Here is a 24,637-nt window from a genome sequence, read left to right as displayed (position 1 = left end):
GCTAGTGAGTGCTAGCAAAAGAAATTTAATTCTGATTATCTGAATCCATATATACTCTGGAAAGAATATCACACTGATAACCAAGGTCATATGTCAATCTAAGAAATTTGAATCCATAAGAAGCGGTTACAATACATCATCATCGTCCTGTTGGTAACACATTGAAGTACCCTCAAATGGAAATGAAGGTGGAGTTCCAGGAGGAATGCAAGCTTCACCATTTTCACCGGCACATATAAACAAAGCCTCAGCTTCCCTGAGGGTAGCATCCAGGTCAATATGACCACTTAACTCATTGATGAATTTCAGCAGTGTGTCGAAATCCATCTCTTCTCCTATTATTTTACTGCGATATCTTCTCAGAATTGCAACACAGACATACAGATGTAGATGCTCACTCAAATAATGTGTCCATAAGACTTCCCACAACCGCATTGTCTTCTCCAAGTCAAATTCCCTGCAAAAGACAAGGTATCAACTAAAATGAAATCGAAGTGTCCGTTTAGTGCAATTTGAAGTAAGACGGTCTAAACAGAAAGTAACACAAGAATTGAGAAAGGATAGCTGCATCAACGACATTCAAATTACTAAAACATGCTAAAACTATAACATTTTTGCCAATGTGCAATCAAGCATTCTTTTCTCTCTGTCTTCTCTTTTCTCCCCATCCACAGAGAGAGGGATGCTGGGAAGAAACGGTGCACATCCATAAAGATTAATGCTTTATGGGACCATATATCGTGCTTTCTTCAGAGAGAAATGTAAATATGGATTTATACAAGTCAACAAAGGAACCTAGCGATGCCATTGTCTTGTAGTTCTGAGAAATATTCACAAATGGAGGCCTTCTTTTTGGGAGGCTTTAAATGAACGGACGATATCTAATAAAGTTAACTTAGTTGAACCTCTAGACATGTTTCTTTAATAATCGTGAAATCCCGGGTCACTAGCGCACGGTTCACAGCTCCGTGGATAATGAGTCTGGCCATCTACCCTTCTTCACTTAAATACCATGGCATTGGCTGCAACAGAGTTTGAACCCATGACGTGAACCTAACATCACATGTTACGCTCTTACCACTAGATCAAAGCTCTAGATAATAATAGGTGCAATAGAACATTCATATGTATGATTAAGGTCCAAGAAGAAGTGATTATCCAGGTGAACAAGAGAAGGGATATTTCACTTCAGCTCCCTAGGTGTCAAGTGGATGGTTGAAGGATCAATGGACAAAAAGAACAAGCGGTCATGTACACACATAAGTTGCTCCGACATGGCAATTTAGGTGCCGCACCCGTGTCGACAAGCCATTAGTATGGGTGTGGGTATGGGATCCGTACCGAATCCGATCAAACAATTTTGGGTACATTAACCATGACGGATAGAAAAATTTGAGATGAGATACAATTTGATTCCCGAAAACAGAACCAAAACTAGGGTAAATTTGAAGAAAAGAGCATACCTTATCTAGGAAATCAATCATTTACTTATTTACAACTTGAGAATAAAAAAAAAATCTACACTTTACAAGCTATACGTAAGCATTCCACAAAATTTCTCATAATTTAGAGATATTTTTCTTATTTTGAATTATTTTTAGCCGGATTCCTGCACCCGTATCCGTACTAGGATCCGTATCCCCGAATCTTAGAATTTATATCTCGAAGGATCCGACCTCTAGATCCGCACCCGTGTCCGAGCAACTTAGGTATACGCTACACCAACACCATAATATACTAGCATGGGAGTAAGCACTCAACAGGGAGACGAGAGCTCATACTTCCCAGCATGAAATAAAAGAGAATTAAGTTGGATTTGGCTTTTATTCCACGTATCTCAAAATATTTCACCAGTATTAATCATATTCATCAGCAAAATCTAACTCTTTTTTTCTTATAAGTGCATTAGCATAGTCTAACAGAAAAATGAAAATAGTACAAGTTTGTTTATAAGTAGGACGCAGAGAAAATCTTTCATACACAAGCGCATCATATGCTGGATGCAATCAGGGCACAAAATTTTCAGGAGTAGAACTGCTTGCCTTTTGAATTGTATAAGAACCCAGCGAAAGCAAAAGAAATAATTCAAGCAGTCCTTCTGTTTGAAGTAATCATGCAAAGGGTTGTCCAATAACTCCACCAACTGCATAGCCCAGTAATTTTGCATTAGACTTTTGACAGCAGACATATGCTTATCAACCAGATACTGTGAAATTTACAAATAAAAAATCTCTTACAACAGAAAAAAGGGTATGAAGGGATGGAAACATCAGAGGTTTTAAGGAAAACATTATGCAGCACTGTCACACATTAGCCATAAAATGATTCATTTCTTAAATAGTCAGGCATGTTTAGGTGGTCACTGGAAGGATAGTATTTGTCCGACACCTAATTCTTCAATACCGAAATTTTTCCTGCCCCAAAAGGAGTCTTACATTGCTTCATGGCCTACCATAGAGGTTATAGCAACAGTATGGATTTCATCAGCAGTTAACGGTGGATCATTTGATGTTCTATTCGCAACAAGAAAGAGCTTTTTCTGTTTAGCATGTATCATGGCATGCTATAGTTGTGTTAATAACCTCAGAATAAGGAAGGAAACAAAAACTAGGATACTTTTATGCAGAAACAACGTCCTCTCTTGCATTGTCCCATTACAAGTGAGTTGTGGTCATGTATTCAATTGAATTCTTATTCTGCATATTTTTGGTGTTCATTTTTTAATTGACTTCTTCGAGCATTTTAAGCCTTGTGTAGCTTTTATTTTTTGAGCACCTTAAGGTAGCTACTAATAGACGGTTTTATCCATGAAACAATAATAAAAGAAAAATATTGAAGAAAGGCAGTGTATTCTATACCCAAGAAGGCAAGAACGAAGCATTGCTGAGGTACACAAAGTACAAAACTGAATAGTGAATACACAAAAGCTGGGGATGCGATGGGAGTTGAGAAAATGGCAAGGGAAACGATGGAACCACACACACACACACACACACAGAGAGAGAACCTTTGACAATGCAAAAAGCTGAGAATGCACTCCGTTCTGGTCACGGTTAAAATTTGGTCCAAGCCGCTCCATCAATACCACAAAGCACCAAAATGATTCTGGTTCATTTTCCATCACATACAATATTGGTGAAAGAAAATCACTCATACCCTACAAGTCAATTGAAAAAAGGTTCATCTAAAGTGAGAAACCAAGAAAGGAAAGGAACTGACACTAAGTTATAAAGAGAACAATGGAGCATAAAGGTAACAAGAACATGGATCAAAAGCGTGTTTCCACCAATATCATCCACCAAAATTTGAATTCTCCATAGAGATATGACAGTCAAATGGGAAACTGAGTAATCTCAGGCTGGTAATATTAGATATTGTGATTTATACTAAATGAGATCATTTGTTCACTGATAGTGTGACAATCCCTTCCAAAAAGATCCAATTGAAGGTAAACTATCAGGACATTGGATAGTAATAACGTTAGGTACCAAAAACGACATGCATAAAAGCAGCATTATTACGTTGCTACCTTTTTTTAAAAATAACTGTGGTGCCCCGACCAACTCTCACGCGCCTCAACTTATCTAGCGGGTATCTACTACCTCCCACCAACATATGTACTGGGTAACTCTGTGCAACATGGCTTAGGCAGATGAGGTGAGATAACCTAGAGTAGAGTTTTTTTTGTCTCTACTGGGATTTGAAGCCTGGTCTTCTAGGGCCTTTCCACTTCCATGACCGCTAGATCACAACCTTGAATGCTTTTATTATCTTGCTACTTTATTATGCCAAAACTCTATCCTGGTTATAGTAAAAGCTTCAGATTGGAGAAAGGTTAAATCTTGAAGCAGATTTTTGCAATGAAGAAAAAAAAGTTTCTCAGTAAGAATGAAGAATCTGTTAAAATATTCAAGCTTCTGAATCTTATTTTTTTATTTCACAAAATTACACTACCAAAAAGTTGGGATTTATTTCTGCAGAAAAGTAACATTAATATTGAACACAGTGCTGCCTAGATATACATTGTTTCAAGTTCAAGTCTCTCTATGGTGAAACAACAGATAATAATTTCAATGTTTAGAAATCTGGAAATCATGCATTTAGCAGATTTGCACGAGCGTATTATTAGAAAAAACACACCAATTAACTTATTGCAGTTACCTGGCAGTAACCCAGGTCAAAGTTGTAGAATGAGTAAGTGAGCAGTATGTCACGCAAACACTTCACATTAGAATTATCATCCCCCTCGTAGAATGGAATCGACCTATCAGTCCTGACCTTCAAGATCAATTCAAAAAAGAATAAGGAAAGAAGAACAATATGAAGAACCAAAATAATACTATGTTATAGCAGTAACACTGGTAGTTAATGGCTCGGATGTGAAGAACTGCATATTGCCTCTCAACCTCTCATATACAAATCATTTGTAGGCCAAAAAGGCTGGACTAATAAAATACTTACCACATCTTTTTCAATAAGACCCTTTCTTTCTCGAAATTTTGTAAATCTTTTAGCCTGCTCTTTAGAGATGCTCTGCATAAAAAGATCCAATATGAACATTAAATTTGAAAGCTTAATTTTACCAAAAAGGATCTCAAAGCCATTGTCTCATCATTGGTCCTCTCTGGAGGAAAGAAATATAGGGGAGTTGATTTCCCTCATAGAACATGAAAAGCATAACGCCCCATCAAAAATGCTTAATTCTTTTAACCCTGAAAATGCTTTTGTCCTCTTTGGAGGAAAGAAAAATAGGAGGTTGACTTCCCTAGTTCATCACAAGTCAAAGTCCCAAAGAGATGTGAATATTTCCTAGCTCCTCAGTGTCCTATTTCATGAAAACAAAAGGAAACACATAAAAAATGACTATTACTATCTCTATGAATATGCATTCCTCCTTTCAATATTTAATTTACCATTGGCATCATTTAATCTAGTAGAGAGAGAGGAATGGAGTAATGACATGAAAATCTGAGATGATATCATACTGGGTCAATTGAAACACAAAGCGTGAGATACTCAAAGAGAAAACAGAGACATCGCAATCCAGCAGCATCATAATGATGGTCACAAGAATCTCACCAGATTGCAAGTGAATTGAACATAAGACGCAGCTTATTCAACGATACTAGTCATGAAAGACATTTTAGCAATTAAACGAAATATACTAACAGGGTTTTAGAAAGAATCAGAAACTCCTCCCCCCCCCCCCCACACACACCCCACACACACACACAAGAAAGGGTCTAGAGAGAGCTAGACAAACCTTCCACTGGTTCTTTAATGTTTCATACTCCGACTTTTTTATAGATGCAATGTATTTCCTCTCAGCATACGTTGAATCATACGAATGATATCCCAGTAGAAATCTCCAGACCTGGAAGCACAATGACCAATGGAAGTACATTATGCCCGCTTAGACAGACAGTGAGAAGGACAAATCTCCACAAGAACATACCTCTTTCCTCAGACCTTTCTCCACTCCTCCATAAAAGATCCTCTTTCTTAGTGCCTGCGAGTCTATGATCCTCCCTTCAGAGTCCAAAAAGGTGGACCACTGAGGAAAAACTTAATGAAGTAAGGAATGAGGAACTTAACTGCGAATGCCAGACACAACATTACACTATATAACCCTAGAATGTTAAATTGGGATAATTATGTACACACACACACGTATGTTACGTGCATGTATTTATGTATGTATACACACACAGACACACTCATAATGTAGGAATTTCTCATCCAAGGCCAACCAGATGTGCAGTATTTTGACAAATAACTTTTTGAACTAAAGTTGTTAAATCTACAAGTTGGATTATGTGGCATACTCAGAATGTCATGCTAATCAAATTACCTTAAACATAATAACAAAATCATATTGGGGCATATAAATGATCTAATAAAAAAAATCTTGGCCATTATAGTCTTCATGGAAATGGTATTTGGTCTTCAGAAACTAATTTAACTCAAAAAAGTAACAATGCGTGAACTATTTGGAAGGATCACAAATCATAGAAAAGAAGACATTGACTCGCCACTAGGCGCTAATTAATTATCTTACTCAACTTTAGTCAAGTACTCCTTATCTACATTTGAAACACAAATGTTGAATATGGAAAACGTTGCCTCATCAGATTTCATCAAGTATAACAGATTACAAACTCACTATTCACTCCACTTATGTTCAAGAGCACAGCCAGTTTTGTGTCTAAATGTGGGAATCACTGTAGGTTGATAAAGAGCGTAAAAATAGTAAAATTATGATAAATCCTTTTAGTAACAATTTCTTGATGCTCTCTCAGGTACATGCTACAATATCACCTCGCTGTAGTATTAAATAGGTAACGGTTTCCCCCATAAAGGAACTTGGGTGAGAGGGACCCTAATAAAGCTGAATGGTACAGAAGATTAATATAGCCAACCCTAATAGACATCATGGTATAGAGGACTCATTAACCAACCCAACTAATCTAGGATTGAGATGCAGTTGGTTGATTAATTTATTGATAAATATTAGGCACTAATGAAACAACAATATTAGGGCTTCCAATGTAGGAATACATTCTCTCAAGAGAAATTTAACTTGAAGAAGTTAATATTCAAATGCAGAGTATTTAACGCCAATTACTTACTAACTCTCACAAAAACAAAATTGAAGTGGTATGCAAAAGCGAGCAAGTCTATGATAATTGGGACAGACAATGTCCCTGAACCTATTCGTGAGACGTTTTATGTTGGGAACTGCAACATTCTTTCTTTCAATTAAATGTCCCTCAAAGAAGTTCCAAAAAGCAACATTTAGTTAAGTTATAGAGCACCTTAAATAAAAATTTCTGGGACATCCATAAACATAGTTGACTTCCACTTAACAAATAATTTCTGATCTGAGACACTTTCACTGCGATAAATAGAAAAAGCTAAACATGGAGTAGCTTGCAACTGATTCAGCAAACCAAATAAAACCTCTTCTAATACAATGATAACAACAACGATGTAGAACTGGAGAATGAGTGGCCTTGAGATTTATTGTATGTTTTGACATGTGCATCAATACTCTTTGACTAAACAAATGAACCCAATGACACATTTAACGAAGTGTACGAAGCCTCTGCTTACCCCTAAACGATTTAGTTGTTTTGACAACAGATACAAATGATAATTATCACAATTACAACTATGAATCATCGGAAAGTTTAAATTTTTTACAGAATGGACATTTTATTTGTATTTAGGTCTGCAATACACCTCCACATGTACAGCCTAATTCTTTTCTTGAGTCAAGTGCGTGGTAATTTGATAATAGGTTGCGGTGAAACTCAAAATCAGGACCCCTGCCTACTATGTTGCCGTGTTGGAATTATGTGACAACCTCATTTCCAAACATAAGTTTTTAAAAAGGAGGCAATTTTATTTAGTTATTTACGTCTGCAACAACAATCGAATGAGACGGACCTGAGCTTCTGGCCGAAAAAACTTACTCTTGACCTAGAACTTGCATGATGCCAATTGCCAAAGTTCAAAAAATGCTACCTTACAATTACACAGATAGACAAGCCTTATACCTCTTTTGATCCCAACGGAGGCTGGCGTGGTTTTCCCCATACTAATGACAATTTGTCATACTGCATCATAAAGAAAAGACGTAGATGAATCACAGAAAAACCACTACATGCACTTATTAACTTCAAGGAGGCGGTAAAGAGAGAGGGGGGGGGGGGTTCCAGAATAACTCATGCTACCAAGCTAGGTATGAATAAGTAGCCTAGATAATAAGTGGTAATTTGAAAAACTTTTCTCAAGCATACTAGTTCATTGATTTTCCTCTAAATTTCAACTGTTAATGAGGACATCTGTCATTACAGCTGCTGAAGGGAAAGTAGCTCTGCAATAAAGATCATTAATCAGTAACCATGTCAAATACTTCATCCACCCATACAATCTGAACTGGGTTTCAATAAAAATTAATTTCTCCGCTTTTACCTTTAAGTAAAAATAAATTAATGTGCAGCTGAAATAATAAGGAAGTGTACTTTGAACTTTATAACAATATAAAGAAAAGATGATACAGTCCAGGTCCAGTCTCCATCTATAGGTAGGATTTGGATAGTGCAACTTTATTCATTGTTTCTCAAATTGATTTGTCTCCAAAAATTTAGTCTTCAGTTGCATGGAGTAACCCCTTTATCTCCTTTCCAACAAAAGAAAAAAATTAACTTTTTGACCAACAAAAAGGGAAAAGAAAAGGTAAAAACTTCAGTTTATCCATGAACTGGAGCAACTAGATAACTATAATCATATTATTGGAGGGATTATTTTATATCACCAGAAAGCTGAAAACTAAAACAGGTTTTTATTTACTAGTAGGTTTTTATTTACATGCTCAGCAAGTCAAACGGCTCCTCAAGTATGTACATACCTCAAAAGTTTCATCACGCAATGCCGCTTCTTCATTGTGACTATGTTTCTCATTAGAACGTTTCTGTTCAAGGATAAAGAAATACATCAGAACAGTCCTGTTTATGGAGTTGATATTATATCTGCCATTTTGCAGGATCATTCTTATAGTTTTCAGTACAGTAGATAATAAACTGAAGCGGTACATTCATTCTTCGGACCCCAGGATAAATCATGTTTACAGCCTTGCCACTTCTCCATCGGAGCATCAGCAGTATTAAACCAAGAAATTGTCCGACTTCTTATTAACTTGTCGTTTTTCGTATATTACTAAATCTTCTTAAGCATAAGTGCAGAATTCTCGTTGTTGACTAACCAAATCAAATTCCCAGTTCCAAAAAAATTAAAAGCACAAATAACAACGGAAGTCATGAACAGCATTCTTGTAAGCAAGGAGCTGTAAAGGCAATGAAACTAAGAAGAGAAGTGGAGTACATGAGAGGTCATGAACAGCATTCTTGTAAGCCAGGAGCTGTAAAGGCAATGAAACTAAGAAGAGAAGTGGAGTACATGAGAGGTTCTTACCTCCAAAGAATCTGCAGGCACAGGAACATCTTCAAGCGGCTCATGAACATCACTAGATTCAACAACAAAAGAATAATTATTTGGCTTTTTGTCATGCTTCCTCCTTGCATTAGAAATGAAACCATCACCATGAGCTTCACGAAGAAGTTGAGATTTTGTTTCACGAGCAAATCTGGTGACAAGAGAAAATTTCTCCAGTACTTGAATAGAAAAATGTCGAGGATCATTATGTTTTTGTCTTTGACTGCCATTTTGCTGAACATATGTGGAGCTCATATCAGGGGCTCCTCCATCTGTCCAACTGGGAGAAGATTCACTGGGTGCAACGGATGAAAGTGGACTGTTTGCAACAGAAACAGCCCCCGGAAGCTCCAAGGAAGAGAGAGTTCTCTTAAAAAATCATATCAAAGTATGAAGTGGAAGTGTGAATTTGTGAAAGAGCAATAGATGAATTGTTAAAAAGTTAAAAAGAACTTTAAATGACATTAGCCGCACCTGGAGCGGATCTTGGAAGTCATTGACAAGAAATATATTTGCATCTTCAGCAGACCTGAAAATACCCTTGACTAGTGAGTGACAGGAAATCCTCCAGTAATCTAGTTACTCTGTCAGTACTAGGTCAATGCACGACAAATTAGATACCAAGATCAACCAATATCCCAACTTTCCAGTACTACAAGTATCTTTGCCTTCTGAAACGTGAAAAAATAGTTCGTAGCTATCCATAAAGAAGGTGAACCAGCCACAACTTCCAGTACAATTAGTTACTATACCAGAATTTCAGCTAGCAAAAACATCATATATCAATTGATAGGTGGAACTCAAACTAGTATTTGCTAGTAACTTACACTCATATCTGCCACTTCCAGAGATCATGTTCTTTCAAATTATCTCCCATCCACCAAAGAACCTCCCTATGTTTTCAAATAATATTACTGATAATTTGTTTATCGTTATTTGTATGTTACACTAGTATCAAACAGCAATCTATGTGTGAGCTGTCTTGTTCTAATTTCTACTTTCTCATTCTTTCCATCTCAAAATAAAAGGTAAAACGGAAACATAAAGGGATTTTGGTCCCAAACTGCAACGAAGAATCAAGAAGAAAGAAAAAGAAAAGGAAAACACATAAATCTGTGATTTTTTTTTTAATATTCCATTTAGCTAGTTATAGAGGAAACAGCCTCTCTACCTCTCCAGGTAGGGGTAAGGTCTGCGTACTCACTACCCTCCCCAAACCCTACCCGTGGAATTATACTGGGTATGTTGTTGTTGTTAGCTAGTTATAGAATCATAAAAAGCCGATGCCCAAAAGAAGATTAAGTAACCAATTTACCTCACAAGAAAGGCATGTTGCTTAATCGTTGCAAGAAATTCCTTGAGACCACCATTGTAAAAATAAAGTGGAGGAAATGCTAGTCCTGCATAAGACATGACAGTTGCACAATCAACAAATTGGTACTGTGGGAAGTATGAAAAAGACCTACCAAAAATGGCACGGAAAATGAAGCCAGAATGTAACTTATCAAAAAAATATACAAACTTTTGATAAGGAGGGATAATTTAGTAAATACAAATTTTTGACAAGGATGTTTTCTTAATAACAAATTTTATGTTTCGGATTCTACTTCTGAGGAGATGCTACAAATTTCTACTTTCTTTCACAGTAGAAAACTGCTTCTCATGATGCTCAATCACGTTTTTCCCCACAGGCTCAGCCAAATAACTTAACTCTCCAAAATAAGAAAAAAGAAAAAGAGCTTTCCAAACAGTTGACCAAATAGGCTATTGATCATGCCAAATGAAGAACATAGATAGATTATCTCAGAAAACAATAGCATTGGACTTTCTACTTCCTAAATTCTCAAGAAATTATATCAAGTGACATCTGAGAAATTGAGTACTGAAGCCACACCAGGCATGCAAGGAATAATAACACTGATAATTTAGAAAGTAAATGTGATCTATTTCCAACAGAGACAAATAGAGTAGCAAGTAAACTAACTTCTCACAACAGAAAAGGTTAAACCATTCTATGGAAACAACAGTTAAAAAATCACTGGTATAGAACAGAAAGGTTTGGGAAACTATAGTACATGACCACGTACCTGACGACAAAACTATAATAGCATACTGCCAACCCAATGTAGGAGTGTGTCTACGGATTGACCTAATATCCGAGAAAGGCACTGCTCTTAGTGTATAGAGACACTTGTCTGAACCAAGATATAGAAAAGATAACATTATGGAACAGCTAACAGAACTTTTTATGTGCATAAAATCACTAATCTTTTTTGAGTCACAATACAGATAACCTAAGTCCAACCTTTTTCAGACAGCCTTGCACTTGAGCTTTGCCCTTTATATGGAATCCAAGTCTGTCACAAAAGCACTTCGATGGCTCAGTTAAATAGGCAGAACCAATTGATATTTGCAACAAAGTGACCCCCCCCCCCCAAAAAAAAAATAAACACACACACACACAACATAAGCATCATCCTTGTTTAATGGGAAGGATAGGGAGAAAACCAAATTTAAGTTAGAAAGAGGAAGGCAAAGGGGGTACTTGGTTAATGTACTAGACTGTGTTAGTTTGAACTTTGAAAGGAAAACTCGTTCACCCATTACTCCAAGAGGTAATCGGTATATACTACAAGCCAAAAATTAAGGGACGCCTCATATATTTAACCCTTATATTTATTGTTTTAATAAATTATATTAAGCCTGTTATGCATACTCGTCTTTCACTCTTTGAACCAACTGTTATATAAAGAAATTTCCAAACAGTAGGAGCTTTTGCAGATCCAGTTACATTTGAACTTTAACACCACCTCACACCTATACTTTGGTACGAAAATTATGGGAGGCAGGGATGTAGCAAACTTCAAAAATCATGTATGCCACAAAAGAGCAAATGATCCAATAGCAATTATGAAAGACTATATTTGAAATTGGTCATACATAAAAATGAGTCTAACGAAGCATGAAATCAACTTACCATTAACAGAGAACTTCCTTGCTTGATCAGCTTCAGCCGACCTCTGATCCTCTCCCATGCATGTTGAGTCGGGTGTATTGCCACATTATCTTTCAAATACACTATTTCAACACCAACTTGTTCACTGGATGAACTCGGTTTACTGCCCCCACTCGTAGTCATGCTTGTCGAACCCTAGTACACGCCACAAACATAAAAAACTTTAAATCCATTTTACCAAATCACAACAAAGCAGGACAATAATCAGCTTCATATACTTCTGGAGAAGTAACTAAAATACTCCCTCTGTCACAATTAATATGACACTTTCCTCTTCAGTCTATCCCAAAAAGAATGATCATTTCTATATTTAAAAACTATTTAACTTTAAACTTCTCATTTTAACCATAATGAGATTATTTATACCCACAGAAATGTCTATGACTGATTTTAGACCACAAACGTCAAACTTCATTCTTCCTTAAGCTCCTTGCTCAGTCAAGCACTTCCACATAAATTGGGAGAAACTCCAAATCGAGTATATTAACAAAATCAACAAGCTCAATGGCTAGAATCAAGCTCCGTAGTAAATCACACATCATAAGCACAAATTAACTTCATCAAAATATACAGTAAATTCTTCTATTTAAGCTCGAGATAATTACGTATAATTCCGAAATTTATAAAAATAAATAGATAATTACTCAATATAGTAGCTATATTTGTGTGTGTGTGTGTTTGTCGTAATTTGTGTATGCTGATAAGATAATTCGCGATAAAATTTGCTCAACAATATACATAAATTCGCGAATCAATAATTAGCATATACTATTAAATAAAAGCAAGGATCACAAAAATTATAATCAAGCATCGAAAAATCATAAAATCAAAAGCACAAATTAAGCTAACCTAATATACATTAACACTCCGCTTTCAAGAGATGAATCAATAAATAAACGGAGAAAATAGGAGCAATTGAATCAAAATGCGAAGAAACGGTGATCATAAAAAATTGTGAAAATGACAAAGAGGTAAATGTGGAGAGGAAATTAATGCTGACTTGATGCATAGAAGCAGCGTAATCGGCGTCGTCGGAGAGATCGTGGAGGTCTATTTCGTGCATCTATGGCGAATGACTGCTGCTGAAGTAGACAAGCTGCTAGTCTTGGTGACTAAGGAAGAAGAAGATTCAATAGACGGAGCAAGTAACGGTCTACGTGTTTCCGTGTGTATTTTGACCCTTTTTGAAACAAATCGTTTGCTCTTTATATTTTTTTTCTTTTTTTATAAATAAAAATATTTACGCCTTGTTTGACTTCGGATGGTTGTTACCTATTGTATTGTATTATTTTAAATGTTAGATTTGTTTGGTATAACGGAAAATATTTTGCGTGGAAAATATTTTCTTGAAAAATAAGTAGTAATTTTATTCATTTTCTGATGTTTGGTACGCAAATTAAGGAAAACAACTTCTCAAGAGAATTCATAAATAATTTAGATACAATAAAAATGAAGCCATAAACTTTCGAATCAACAACCTTCCGAACTCACAAATTTCACAAACTTTCGAACCGCTAAACTTTCAAAACCGCGAACTTTTGAACCCGTAAATTTCCAAACACATAAACCTCTGAACTCATAACTTTGGAACTTGTAAAATTTTGAACCTGTAAACCGAAAGATGAAAAAACTAAAACTGAAAATATATAAAAAAAAATATTTTTTCTCGGAGTAGGGGAGTGTGAGGGGGTTGGGGGGTACAGAAAAACTAAAAAAAAATAGAAATTTGAAATTATAAAAAAAAAAAAAAACGATGCGGGGGGGGGGGGGGGTGGGTGGGGGGCGGTGCAGAAAAACGAAAAAATAAAAATTTGATATTACAGAAAAAAAGTAAAAAAAGATAATTTTTTTTTGTTTGGTGAGGGGTTAGCAGGGTGGGTGGTGATGGAAAAAATTGAAATTGAAGAAAAAAAAACCTTTTTGGAGAAAGGGTGGGGTGGGTAGGTGTGGGGTTGGGTGGGTGGGGGTGGAGGAGGGTTGGTAAGGTTGAGAAGAAGTTTTGGAAAATGTTTTTTCCCTACTCTTGATAAGGAAAATATTTTCCTCCAATTGGAGGAAAATGAGTTCATAAGGAAAATATTTTCCAAAACTTTTACGCCAACCAAACATGGAAAAATTGAAAAATATTTTCCTTCATACCAAAAACACCCATAATCTTTATTTTGATTGTTACTTAAATTTTATTGTATCGTATCGTTAAATCTATCCTTACGTAGCGACGAAAAATGTCACTTTATGGAACGACCGATTTCGTGTGGTCACACTATTACCTTATTTTTTTCTCTCATCTTGTCCATCCTTATAATTAAATAATTCTATTTTATCTTTTACCCTACCTTTTTATATAATAATTTAACTTTGTATTTTACTTTTTTCTTTATAATATTGCAAATTCTTTATATTATTGGTGCATGACGTTATGAAACGACGACAAATGATACAATCTATCCAAACTTTGTATACATTAAAATAACACAGTACAATACAATACAATGGTATACAATACATTATAAAACAATACACAATAACCATCCAAACAAGCTGTTAAATGACCATATTAATCAATCATAGTGTTTCAATTCCAATCCTAAATTAGGTACCAATGCTTATTCTCTATATGATTGGCAGATCTGTAGATAATAATCTATATCTATATTTATATTAAAAGCACGAAGGTCCTTAGCGAAAAGTCGTTCGCCTGTTTTACCCTTCTAAAATAGAGTTCATATTGGACAAAATAGACATTTGATTATCTCCTCAGGAATAGTCATTTAATTATATCCCTACTATTTAGGATAAGTCATGTAATTAATTTCCTACTATTTAGATATAATTATTTAATAATTCTCCTAATATTTAAAACTTTGACATTTTTATTTTTTTAATTATAGAAATATGAGATTTCAGAAGAAAGAAGAACCTATGAAATATAACAAAATATTGAGAAAAAGACCCTATCGAGTAGTTACCCTCCAATTGCTCCAAGAAGAATGCATTAAATTTTTCCGCAGAATTGAGAGTCTCATCATGCAATGGCACTCCTACGGCATCCAAGGCAGCCCCTCCCACATCCTTCCTACGGATTTCTTTTAGTTCTTATTTGGACTAAGTAAGAACTCCTAAATATAACCGTTTTAATTAATAAAACAATGTTACTATATTAGTTTATAGTCACTTTATGGTGTTATGAATTTAGTGATAATAATTGCTTCTTTTCATGTTTACTATATTATTTTTAATAATCTCATAAACTAAAATTAATCGATTAATTTTAGTATATATATATATATATGGCCGGCTATTTGTGCAACAATCCCAAAAAATTATTATTAAAATTAATATTCCAAAATCGGGATGAGCTAATATTACGAATTTGAATTAACAAAAAATATGTTATTTTCTTTAATATTGAGAACAAATAATTAAGTCTTTGAATTAACTAATAGCATAATAATTTAATTTAATTATTTTTCAAATTCGTCATATAAGTAAATTTATTTATCAAGTTGATAAAACTCTTAAGGTACACAAATTAATTTTGGTAAAAAGAACATTAATGGTGAAAAAACTTAAAAATAGGTTATAATAAAAAATTAATGTAACGACCCGACCGGTCGTTTTGAGCTTTTACACTTTGCTCCCCAATTCTCGGGCATGACTAGCCCCGCGTGATGTATTATGACTTATGTAAATCGTTGGCTTTGATTTTCAGGGTAATCGGAATGAATTTGGAAGAACAGTTCTCAATTTGAAACTTAAAATTTGAAAGGTTTGACCAAGTTTTTGACTTGTTAGTAGATGACCTCGGATTGGAATTTATATGATTTGGTTAGCTCCGTTAGGTGATTTGGGACTTAGGAGCGTGATCGGAATGCATTTTGGAAGTCCCTGGAAGGTTTAGGCTTGAATTGGTGAAATTGAGATTTTGGCGTTTTCCGGTTGATATGTGAGATTTTGATATAGGGGTTGGAATGGAATTCCAGAAGTTGCAGTAGCTTCGTTGTGTCATTTATGACGTGTGTGAAAAATTCCAGGTCATTCGGACGTGGTTTGGTTGGGTTTTTTTATCGAAAGCATAATTTGGAAGTTCTTGAAATTCTTAAGCTTGAATCCGATGCAAACTTGGTGTTTTAAGGTTGTTTTGAGCGTTCTAAAGGTTGGAACAAGTTTGAATGATGTGATGGGATATGTTGGCATGTTTGGTTGAGGTCCCGAGGGCCTCAGGTGAGTTTCGGATGATCAATCGGACCATTTCATGTTGTGAAAAATTACAGAATTGTTGTTGTTGGTGTTGTAGGTTTTTGACATTCGCGTTAGCGATGCATGTACCACGTTTGCAAAGGGTTAAGGTGCGAGACTGTGGAGTTGGCCTTCGTGTTCGCGAAGATGGTTCCGCGATCACAAAGGTGTGAGGTCATTGGTCATCACGTTCGCGAGGTTCAGGTCGGGTTCGCATAGAGGAAGAAGGATAGCTAGGTCCTCAGTGCATTTGTTCTACGCGTTCGCGTAGTTGGGGTCGCGATCACGAGGTGTTGAGTGTGTTGTGCATCGCGTTCGCGAGAGCTTTCTCGCGTTCGCGAAAGCTTTCTCGCATTCGCGTAGAAGAGATTCCGTTCAGTGAAGTAGTGTGCTTTGCGAACACGAGGGATATGCCACGTTCGCGATGAAGTAATGTCTGGGCAGACGGTTCATATTTTTAAATCGAGGGTTTAAGTCCAATTTCATAAAAACCATTGGAGAGCTCGGGAGAAGGTGGAATTTGAGGAGATTTTCAGTAGAGCTATTGGGGTAAGCATTCTTCACTAATATTTGGTTTAATTCCATGATTTGGTCTTGAATTTCATCATTTAATTTGAGAAATTAGGATGAAAATTGGAGAAAAATGGAAGAAAAGTTTGAGATTTCTTTTGGGGATTTGAATGGGCAATTGGGATCGGATTTTGACGAATTTGATATGGGTAGACTCGTGAGTGAACGAAGATTTAATTGATATAATTTTTATCGGATTCCGAGACGTGGGCCCAGGGGCCGGGTTTGAGCAATTTCGTGATTTTTATGCAAATTGGATATTTTCGAGTGGGCTTGGTTTTCTTAGCATATTTTAATAGTTATTTACTGATTGTGGCTAGATTTGGAGCATCCGGAGGTCGGTTCGTGAGGAAAAAGGCATCGCGGGCTAGAGTTTAGACCAGATCGAGGTAAGTAATGATTGTAAATACTATCATGAGGGCTTGAAACCCCAGATTTCACATCGTTGTACTACTTTGAGGTGACACATATGCTAGATGACGAGCGTGGAGTCATGCACCGTTGGGGATTGAGACTTGGTCCGTCCCGTACGACTGTTAAGTCGCGTATTTGATTTGAAATCTTATGATATTCCATATTTTAGAGATTGATATTATATTTTGGGTTGTATGTCATGTTTGGGGCCTTATGCCGACCTGTTGAGACTCTTAGGGGGCACTTTCACTATTTTTCCTCACTCTATTTGTTTTGAAAGCATATCCTCAGTCATCTTTACCTAATCTGGTTTTATCACTTTACTTCTTAAAATGTGAAAACTGTTTGGGCTGAGTTCTCTGTTTTACTGATGGTCCGAGTGATCGTGAGGTTGATGGCTGAGATAGACCGAGGATATGATTGTGAGGTTGATGATAGACCTTAATTACTCTTACCTTATGTTTTGATGATCTAACAAACTTACTGATAAGAACCAGATAGGGCACCTAACCTACTTGGATTGCTGCAAATTGCAACGGATCCCAGCTAAGGATGAACTGCTACAGATTCAAGAGCTAGGAACCAAACAAGGACCTGATGCTCCTGTGGTTCCTATGTAGCAGTACAGAGTCATTTGGACACAGCTGGAACTGAAGTGAATGATGGCACTATTTCTGCCGCACTACAATATACTGTCAGCCCACTCACTCTCTAACCAAACAAAGCACTCACATCATTTCAAGTGGTATGATCAAGATGTACCCGATGAAGCCTTATACAAAGAGATCACTGGAAGGTTTCTGTTTTCTCATTCAAGCCTTTTGCAAAAATAGAAAAATCATCCTCTCAAGCTTGAAGAACAAGATTGAACGCCACTACGGACCAGTTCCTAAAAGATTGATTGTTGCTATCTTAGTTGAGTTGTAACCTTGTTATTGTACTTACTATATCTCCTAAATCGCTTACTTAGAAGCATACTAATTAGAAATCCTCTTGTAAATCCTTAAACTTTCTGAGTTTAGGTTGTGAATAGATTTAGTCATAAAGAAAAGTCTTTGTAATTGTAGAATTACAAAATGGCTTGTGGTGATAGCTCCACAAGTTAGAAAAAGCCTTTGTAACTAGGATAGTCACAAAGTAGCTTGTGGTAAAGGTACCACAAGTTAGTTGAGTAAATCCTTTGCAATAGGAAGTATTGTAAAGTGGCTTGTAATAGGTAAGATTACAAGTTAGTAAAATTAAAAGCCTACAGGTGTAGGTCGTGGTTTTTTTATCCCCTTGTGCGGGATTTTTCCACGTAAAAATCCTCTGCCTCATTTACTTACTGCTTTACTAAGCGCTCTCAGCAGAAACTTGTAGAGGACCAGGTACTCTACGATTTGGTGGACCCATATAAGCTAACAATTGGTATCAGAGCAAGTTCCTCCTATCAGGTTAACACTTAGGATGGATCCTCATGACGGCTACACTAAATCTTGAAGAAGGTCAATCCATATACCACCCACCCAAGTTTGATGGAAAATGCTATTGGTGGTGGAAAGCTAGAATGCATGATTTCATCATGGCTAAAGATTGCAAGTTTTGGGATGTTATCTGCGATGGTCCGTTTGTTCCAATCAAGGTACTAAATGAATTTCCATTTTCAATAAAAAAGACTCAGCGGAGAATACACCGAAGTAGACAAGAAAGCAATGGAGAAGAATTTTCGTGCCAAGAAAATTCTGGTATATGGTTTGGAACCTAAAGAGTACGACAGAGTATCTACATGCGACACTGCCAAGGAAATATGGGAGGTTTTGCAAATAGCCTATGAGGGAACTACACAAGTAAAGCAAGATAAATCTAATACTGATGATAGTTCTACAATGGCAGTTGAAGGCGAGGAGATTGGATATGACTCAACACTTGCTTTGATGGCTCAATCATACAATGACAAAGACAATGGCAACGAAGAGGTAAACTTCAGGGATGTTCAAAAAAATCTGAAATCCTATTCTCCAAAAAACTCTTGTGTTTAGCTGATGTTTTAATTATTGTCTTTTGTAGTCTTGCGGAGGATATGGATTCCTTGTTCTTAGAACTAGAAGAATATGAACATATTAGAAAAGACTTAGTGGCTGCAATTACTAATCAAAAGAAGGTCATTGAAATTCTTAGAAAAGAAAAAACTGATCTCTTGGCAGAAACTGCTGACCACAGGAAACTAATAGCAAAGCCCTTGACTGAGTCAAATCCTGAAAGCTCTGAAAGAGGAAAGGAGATAGTAAGTGAGGAATATTCTAGGCTTGAAGATGAGATGAAAGCCTTGAGATGTAGGATGAGTGCTGAAATTGAGAAAAACGAGCTCCTACAAGCCAATCTAGAAAAAGTAATGAATGATCTTGAAAAGTCTCTAAAGTGGACCTGGTCCGTAGAGGCTACCACTACCTTGCTCACTAATAACAGTGAAAAAGGGCGGAGAGCAGGTTTTCCAAGGAAGAAAGATCCTTACAACTGTTACAGTAAGAGCGCCACTGCATCTGACAACTGGCCTCGTACCCAATGTGGGAACACTGGGCACTCCAAGGAAGGTGTCCAGGCTAAGAATCAATCAGTCCCAAATGACAAAGTGGCTACTGAAACTGTGATCACAAAAGAGGGACCAGCTTCCACTCATAGAAAATGCACATTACCTGCTTGGACTAAGAGAGCTCTTATTCATCCTCTTGGTTACTACAAGGGACCCAAACTTGTTTGGGTTACTAAAACTAACTCCCAATTTCTTGTGTAGGGAACAATAAAGGGAAGTGGTCAATAATGGTTCATGGATAGTGGATGTTCGAAACACATGACTGGGAACACCACAAACTTTCTTTCACTAAAAGCCCTGCAATGAGGGAGTGTATTCTTTGGCAATGGCAAAAGGGGTGCATTCTTGGAGTTGGAAAAGTTGGGAAGTCACTCACTCACTCTATTGAAAATGTGTACTGTGTCAATGGACAAAGTACAGTCTCCTGAGTGTCTCTCAAATTTGCGATAAGGGAAACAAAGTGGAGTTCTTGTCCAAAATATGTACAGTCACTGAACTTGTGACTGGTGAAATAGTCCTGGTGGCCAAAAGATACAAGAACATCTATGTTGCTGATTTTGAATCCTTACAGAGTGGTGATCTAAGTTGTCTGAAGGTTGTTAACAATTATGCTGAATTATGGCACAGAAGACTGGGCCATGCAAGCTTCTCCCTTCTGAACAAACTAATTCGAAAGGACCTGGTCCATGGTTTGCCTATGTCACAATTCAAAACTCAAAAGGTCTGTGATGCATGTGCTAGAGGAAAACATGTAAAATCCTCCTTTAAGTCAAAAAGAGATGTGAGCACCTCAAAACCGCTTGAGCTCCTGCATATGGATCTGTGTGGACCTATGAGAGTGCAAAGCAGAGGAGGAAAGAGATACATTTTCGTGATAGTGGATGACTATTCCAAATTCACATGGACTCTGTTTCTCAAAATAAAAGATAAAACGGTTGAAGTATTTGTGGCCTTTGTGAAGAAAATCCAAGTGAAGATGAAGTCTAGAGTTGTATGAATTAGATCAGATCATGGGACAGAATTTGACAATGTCAAATTTGATGATTTCTGCAATGAAAATGGCATCTCTCACAACTTCTCAGCTCCCAAAACTCCACAGCAAAATGGAGTAGTAGAAAGAAAGAACAGAACTCTAGAAGAAATGGCAAGAACAATGCTGATTGACAATGGACTTACAAAGAACTTTTGGGCTGAAGCTGTCAACACTGCCTTCTGCTTAGTGAAAAAGTGCATGATCAGATCAATTCTGAACAAAACCCCGTATGAATTGTTGAATGGAAGAAAACCCAAGATGACTTACCTAAGAACATTTGGATGCAAATGCTATGTTCTCAACAATGGAAAAGATCAGCTTGGTAAGTTCGATGCCAAAAGTGACGAAGGGATATTTCTTGGCTACTCTTTTCAAAGTAAGGCTTACAAGATATATAATAAGAGAACTCAATGTGTTGAAGAAAGCGTCCATGTTATTTTTGATGAATCTCATCCATCATTTGAGAAGAATACTGAGGAAGATTAAGATGGAGAACCCTTACTTGTTCCTGGTGAAGTCATTAACATGACAAACAGAAAAGTAGATATGATGAGTCAAGTGAAGGAGGTAAATGAGGACAACGCTGCCTCATCATCAACAGAAAACACTTCAACTACAACCACTGAAGCTGAAGAAAGAGTGGTTGATGCAGTTTAGGGAACTCCACTGGCATCTGAGAAAAGGATAGAGAAAAATTAGCCAAACATACTCTCTTCCTCTCAAAATGAGCCCCAGACATCTAACTGGAGACATCAAAGTTCTCACCCCATAGACAACATAATCACTCCTCTAGATTCCGGAGTCCAAACCAGGTCAAGAGCTAGAAATTCACTTGCCTTTTCAGCCTTTCTCTCCCAGATAAAACCCAAGAACATCAAGGAATCCTTAAAAGATGCAGATTGGATTACAGCCATGCAAGACGAGCTGCATCAGTTTGAGAGAAATAGTATTTGGCACCTGGTACCCAGACCCCCAGATAGAACCATTATAGGAACCAGGTGGGTATTCAGAAATAAGCTCGATGAGCATGGAATTACCACAAGAAATAAGGCCAGACTAGTAGTTCAAGGTTACAATCAGGAGGAAGGGATTGACTATGATGAAACTTTTGCTCCAGTGGCTCGCATGGAAGCCATCAGAATTCTGATCGCCTTTGCTTCTCATATGGAATTCACTTTGTTCCAAATGGATGTCAAAAGTGCATTCTTCAATGGACTACTTAAGGAAGAAGTCTCTGTGAAGCAACCCCCTTAGGTTTGAATGTCATGAGCACCCTGAATATGTGTTCAAATTGGACAAAGCCTTGTATGGGCTAAAGTAGGCTCCTTGATCATGGTATGAAAGATTGTCAAAATTTCTCTTAGAAATGGCTTTAAGAGAGGGAAAATTGACAACACTTTTTTCTTAAAGAAACGAGGAAGGAACCTGCTCATTGTTCAGGTCTATGTTGATGATATCATTTTTGGAGCAACAACTGACTCTCTGTGTGAAGAATTTGCAAAACTTATGGGAAGTGAATTTGAAATGAGCATGATGGGGGAATTAAACTTCTTCTTGGGTCTTCAAGTAAAACAGTCCCCAAAAGGTACCTCCATGGGGAACTTTTGAAGAGGTTCGACATGGAAGCATCAAAGGTGATAGACACTCCCATTGCAACTACCACTCGACTGGACATGAATGAAACTGGATCTCATGTGAATCAAACAATGTATAGAGGCATCATTGGGTCTCTTCTCTATCTCACTGCCAATCAACATGATATTTTTTTCAGCGTGGGGCTATGTGCGAGGTTTCAATCAAATCCCAATGAATCTCACTTGAAGGCTGCCAAAAGAATACTGAGATATCTCAAAGGCACGCAGGACCTGGTACTATACTATCCATCAGGTGACAATTTTAATCTAATTGGGTATGCTGATGCAGACTATGCAGGTTATCTTGTGGACAAAAAAAGCACTTCTGGGATGGCTCACTTCTTAGGATCATGTCTTATCTCTTGGGGTACAAGGAAGCAAAATTCAGTGGCTCTTTCAACAACTGAAGCTGAATATGTAGCTGCAGCATCCTGCTGTGCTCAACTTCTGTGGATCAAGCAATAACTAGAGGATTTTGGAGTTCTCATTGAGAGTGTGCCCCTTCTATGTGACAATACCAGTGCACTCAACATGGCAAAGAATCCAGTTCAACATAAAAGGACCAAACATATTGATGTGAGGCATCATTTTCTAAGAGATAATGTGGAGAAAGGGTTGATATGCATGAAGTTCTGCAGCACCGAAGATCAAATTGCAGACATTTTTACCAAGGCCCTAAGTAGGGAACAGTATGAAAGAAACAGAGTAAAGTTGGGACTATTGAGGCCAAATTAAGAACCTGATTCCTTTTTGAGTTGGCTCAAGTTATTAAGAAATAATAGGTTCAAAGTGATTTCTGGCCCTGTCTAACTCACTTTAATACCGTTGTAGGTAAACACACATGATGAGCATAGAAGCAGTAGATGTAGTACATGACTGATAAAAGAGGATTAATCCTTTTCAATAAAGGGGCTTAAAGAAAATGTTTTTCAAAGAACCAGGTTCTTGTACTAAAGGTTAGTAGTTCTGTACATCCTTTAACACACGTCTTAAAAGACACAAAATACAACTGCCATGTCATCAACTTTTCAGATCTGACTGTCACATCCTTTCAATTCAAAATGTTACATCTCACTCTGAAATGTCACAATTCTCCACGCCCAACTGCCATTTCAAAACCGGTGGCTATTCTTCTCCCTTCATAATTATCCTCTCCATTTTAAAAACCCCTCTCTTCTACCTTTCCTAACCATAAGACCTATTCTAGATTCACCTAAAAGGAAGGATCATCATACCACCTCTTCCAATGGCTGAGAAAACTTCCGACCCATCTATGGAACCTCTCTCTTTCACTGAGTCTGTGTCACCCTCTATCACTCCTACTGCTACAATCACACCTTCCCTAGTTTCCCAACCTCTTCCCGTCCTCTCTGTCGTCTGCTGCCCACACTAGTCAAGCCCTAAATGGAAAACAAGGTGAAAATACTGACTTCACAAAAGGCTCCGCCATCGTTGTCATTGACTCCATAGTTGTGGAAGCACCTGTTAAAGAAGAAAAGACTGTGTTTGTCGTATCTGCGGATGAAATATTGCATGAAGTTATTTCTCAGAGAAAAGAGTCATAAAGCGTGTGGGTAGAAGGGGCCTTTCTGGTTATTGAATGGGATGCAACAGTATACACTACTAGGGTATCATATGAAGAACCTGATCCCTCTCCGGAGGACCCAGGTCAGGTCTCTCATCCCCAGGATGGTGCTGTACCTGTGTCCGATGATGTGCCCCTGAAAATTTAAGCACCAAAAATGCAATCTAGTGATGAAGAAGACCTGGACAACGTGGCCCTAGATGCATTCATAAGTAAGCGCAGGGTTGTCACCACCCATGAGTCTGAAAGTAAACGGCCTACTACCAGGCTTCAAGTCAAAGTAGCCTACGATTATGCACTCTAAAAATACAAGAAAAGTAGTAAGAAGAAAAGGAGAAAGTTGGTAAAGAATGGTGTCCCTGTGAGTGATGAAGTTATCCCAGTAGTTGTGGTGGAGGAAGGAACTCCTGAGGAACCTAGTTCCCTTGTAAGGTGGTCCTCGAAAAAGGCTGAGTCTGTTTCCATGGAAAAAGGATCTACTTCCAAGTCCAAGACAAAGGAGGGAGTGAGTGATGAAGATATTCTTGTCAAGTCAAAGGGGAAAGGTAAAGTTAGTGGAGAAAAGCATAGGAAATGCAAG

General features: G+C 37.2%; 2 protein-coding genes across 3 annotated transcripts; one reads left to right on the top strand and one right to left on the bottom strand.

Moving 5' to 3' along the window:
* Nucleotides 1–9: 9 nt before the first annotated feature.
* Nucleotides 10–13,175, bottom strand: LOC104237199 (uncharacterized). Of its 2 annotated transcripts, XM_009791306.2 has the most exons (16): nt 13,014–13,175; nt 11,975–12,148; nt 11,303–11,354; nt 11,085–11,192; nt 10,313–10,397; nt 9,472–9,526; nt 8,977–9,366; nt 8,414–8,476; nt 7,560–7,619; nt 5,456–5,554; nt 5,264–5,374; nt 4,462–4,533; nt 4,162–4,278; nt 3,008–3,157; nt 2,043–2,143; nt 10–457 (listed from the first exon to the last, which is right to left on the bottom strand). In XM_009791306.2, the coding sequence occupies exons 1-16, from the start codon at nt 13,074–13,076 to the stop codon at nt 127–129; spliced, it is 2,031 nt and encodes a 676-aa protein (XP_009789608.1). In that variant the 5' UTR covers nt 13,077–13,175; the 3' UTR covers nt 10–126. The 2 variants fall into 2 exon arrangements, with proteins under 2 accessions (XP_009789608.1, XP_009789609.1); XM_009791307.2 differs by lacking the exon at nt 3,008–3,157.
* Nucleotides 13,176–22,457: 9,282 nt separating this feature from the next.
* LOC138880814 (secreted RxLR effector protein 161-like) lies at nt 22,458–22,937 on the top strand. The gene has a single exon (XM_070160993.1). The coding sequence runs from the start codon at nt 22,458–22,460 to the stop codon at nt 22,935–22,937; it is 480 nt and encodes a 159-aa protein (XP_070017094.1).
* The last annotated feature ends 1,700 nt before the right edge of the window (nt 22,938–24,637 follow it).

This window comes from Nicotiana sylvestris, chromosome 11, assembly GCF_000393655.2.
Source record: "Nicotiana sylvestris chromosome 11, ASM39365v2, whole genome shotgun sequence".
Lineage (NCBI taxonomy): Eukaryota > Viridiplantae > Streptophyta > Magnoliopsida > Solanales > Solanaceae > Nicotiana > Nicotiana sylvestris.
Note: the sequence above shows the minus strand (reverse complement) of the source record. Positions and strands in the feature narration are given on the sequence as shown.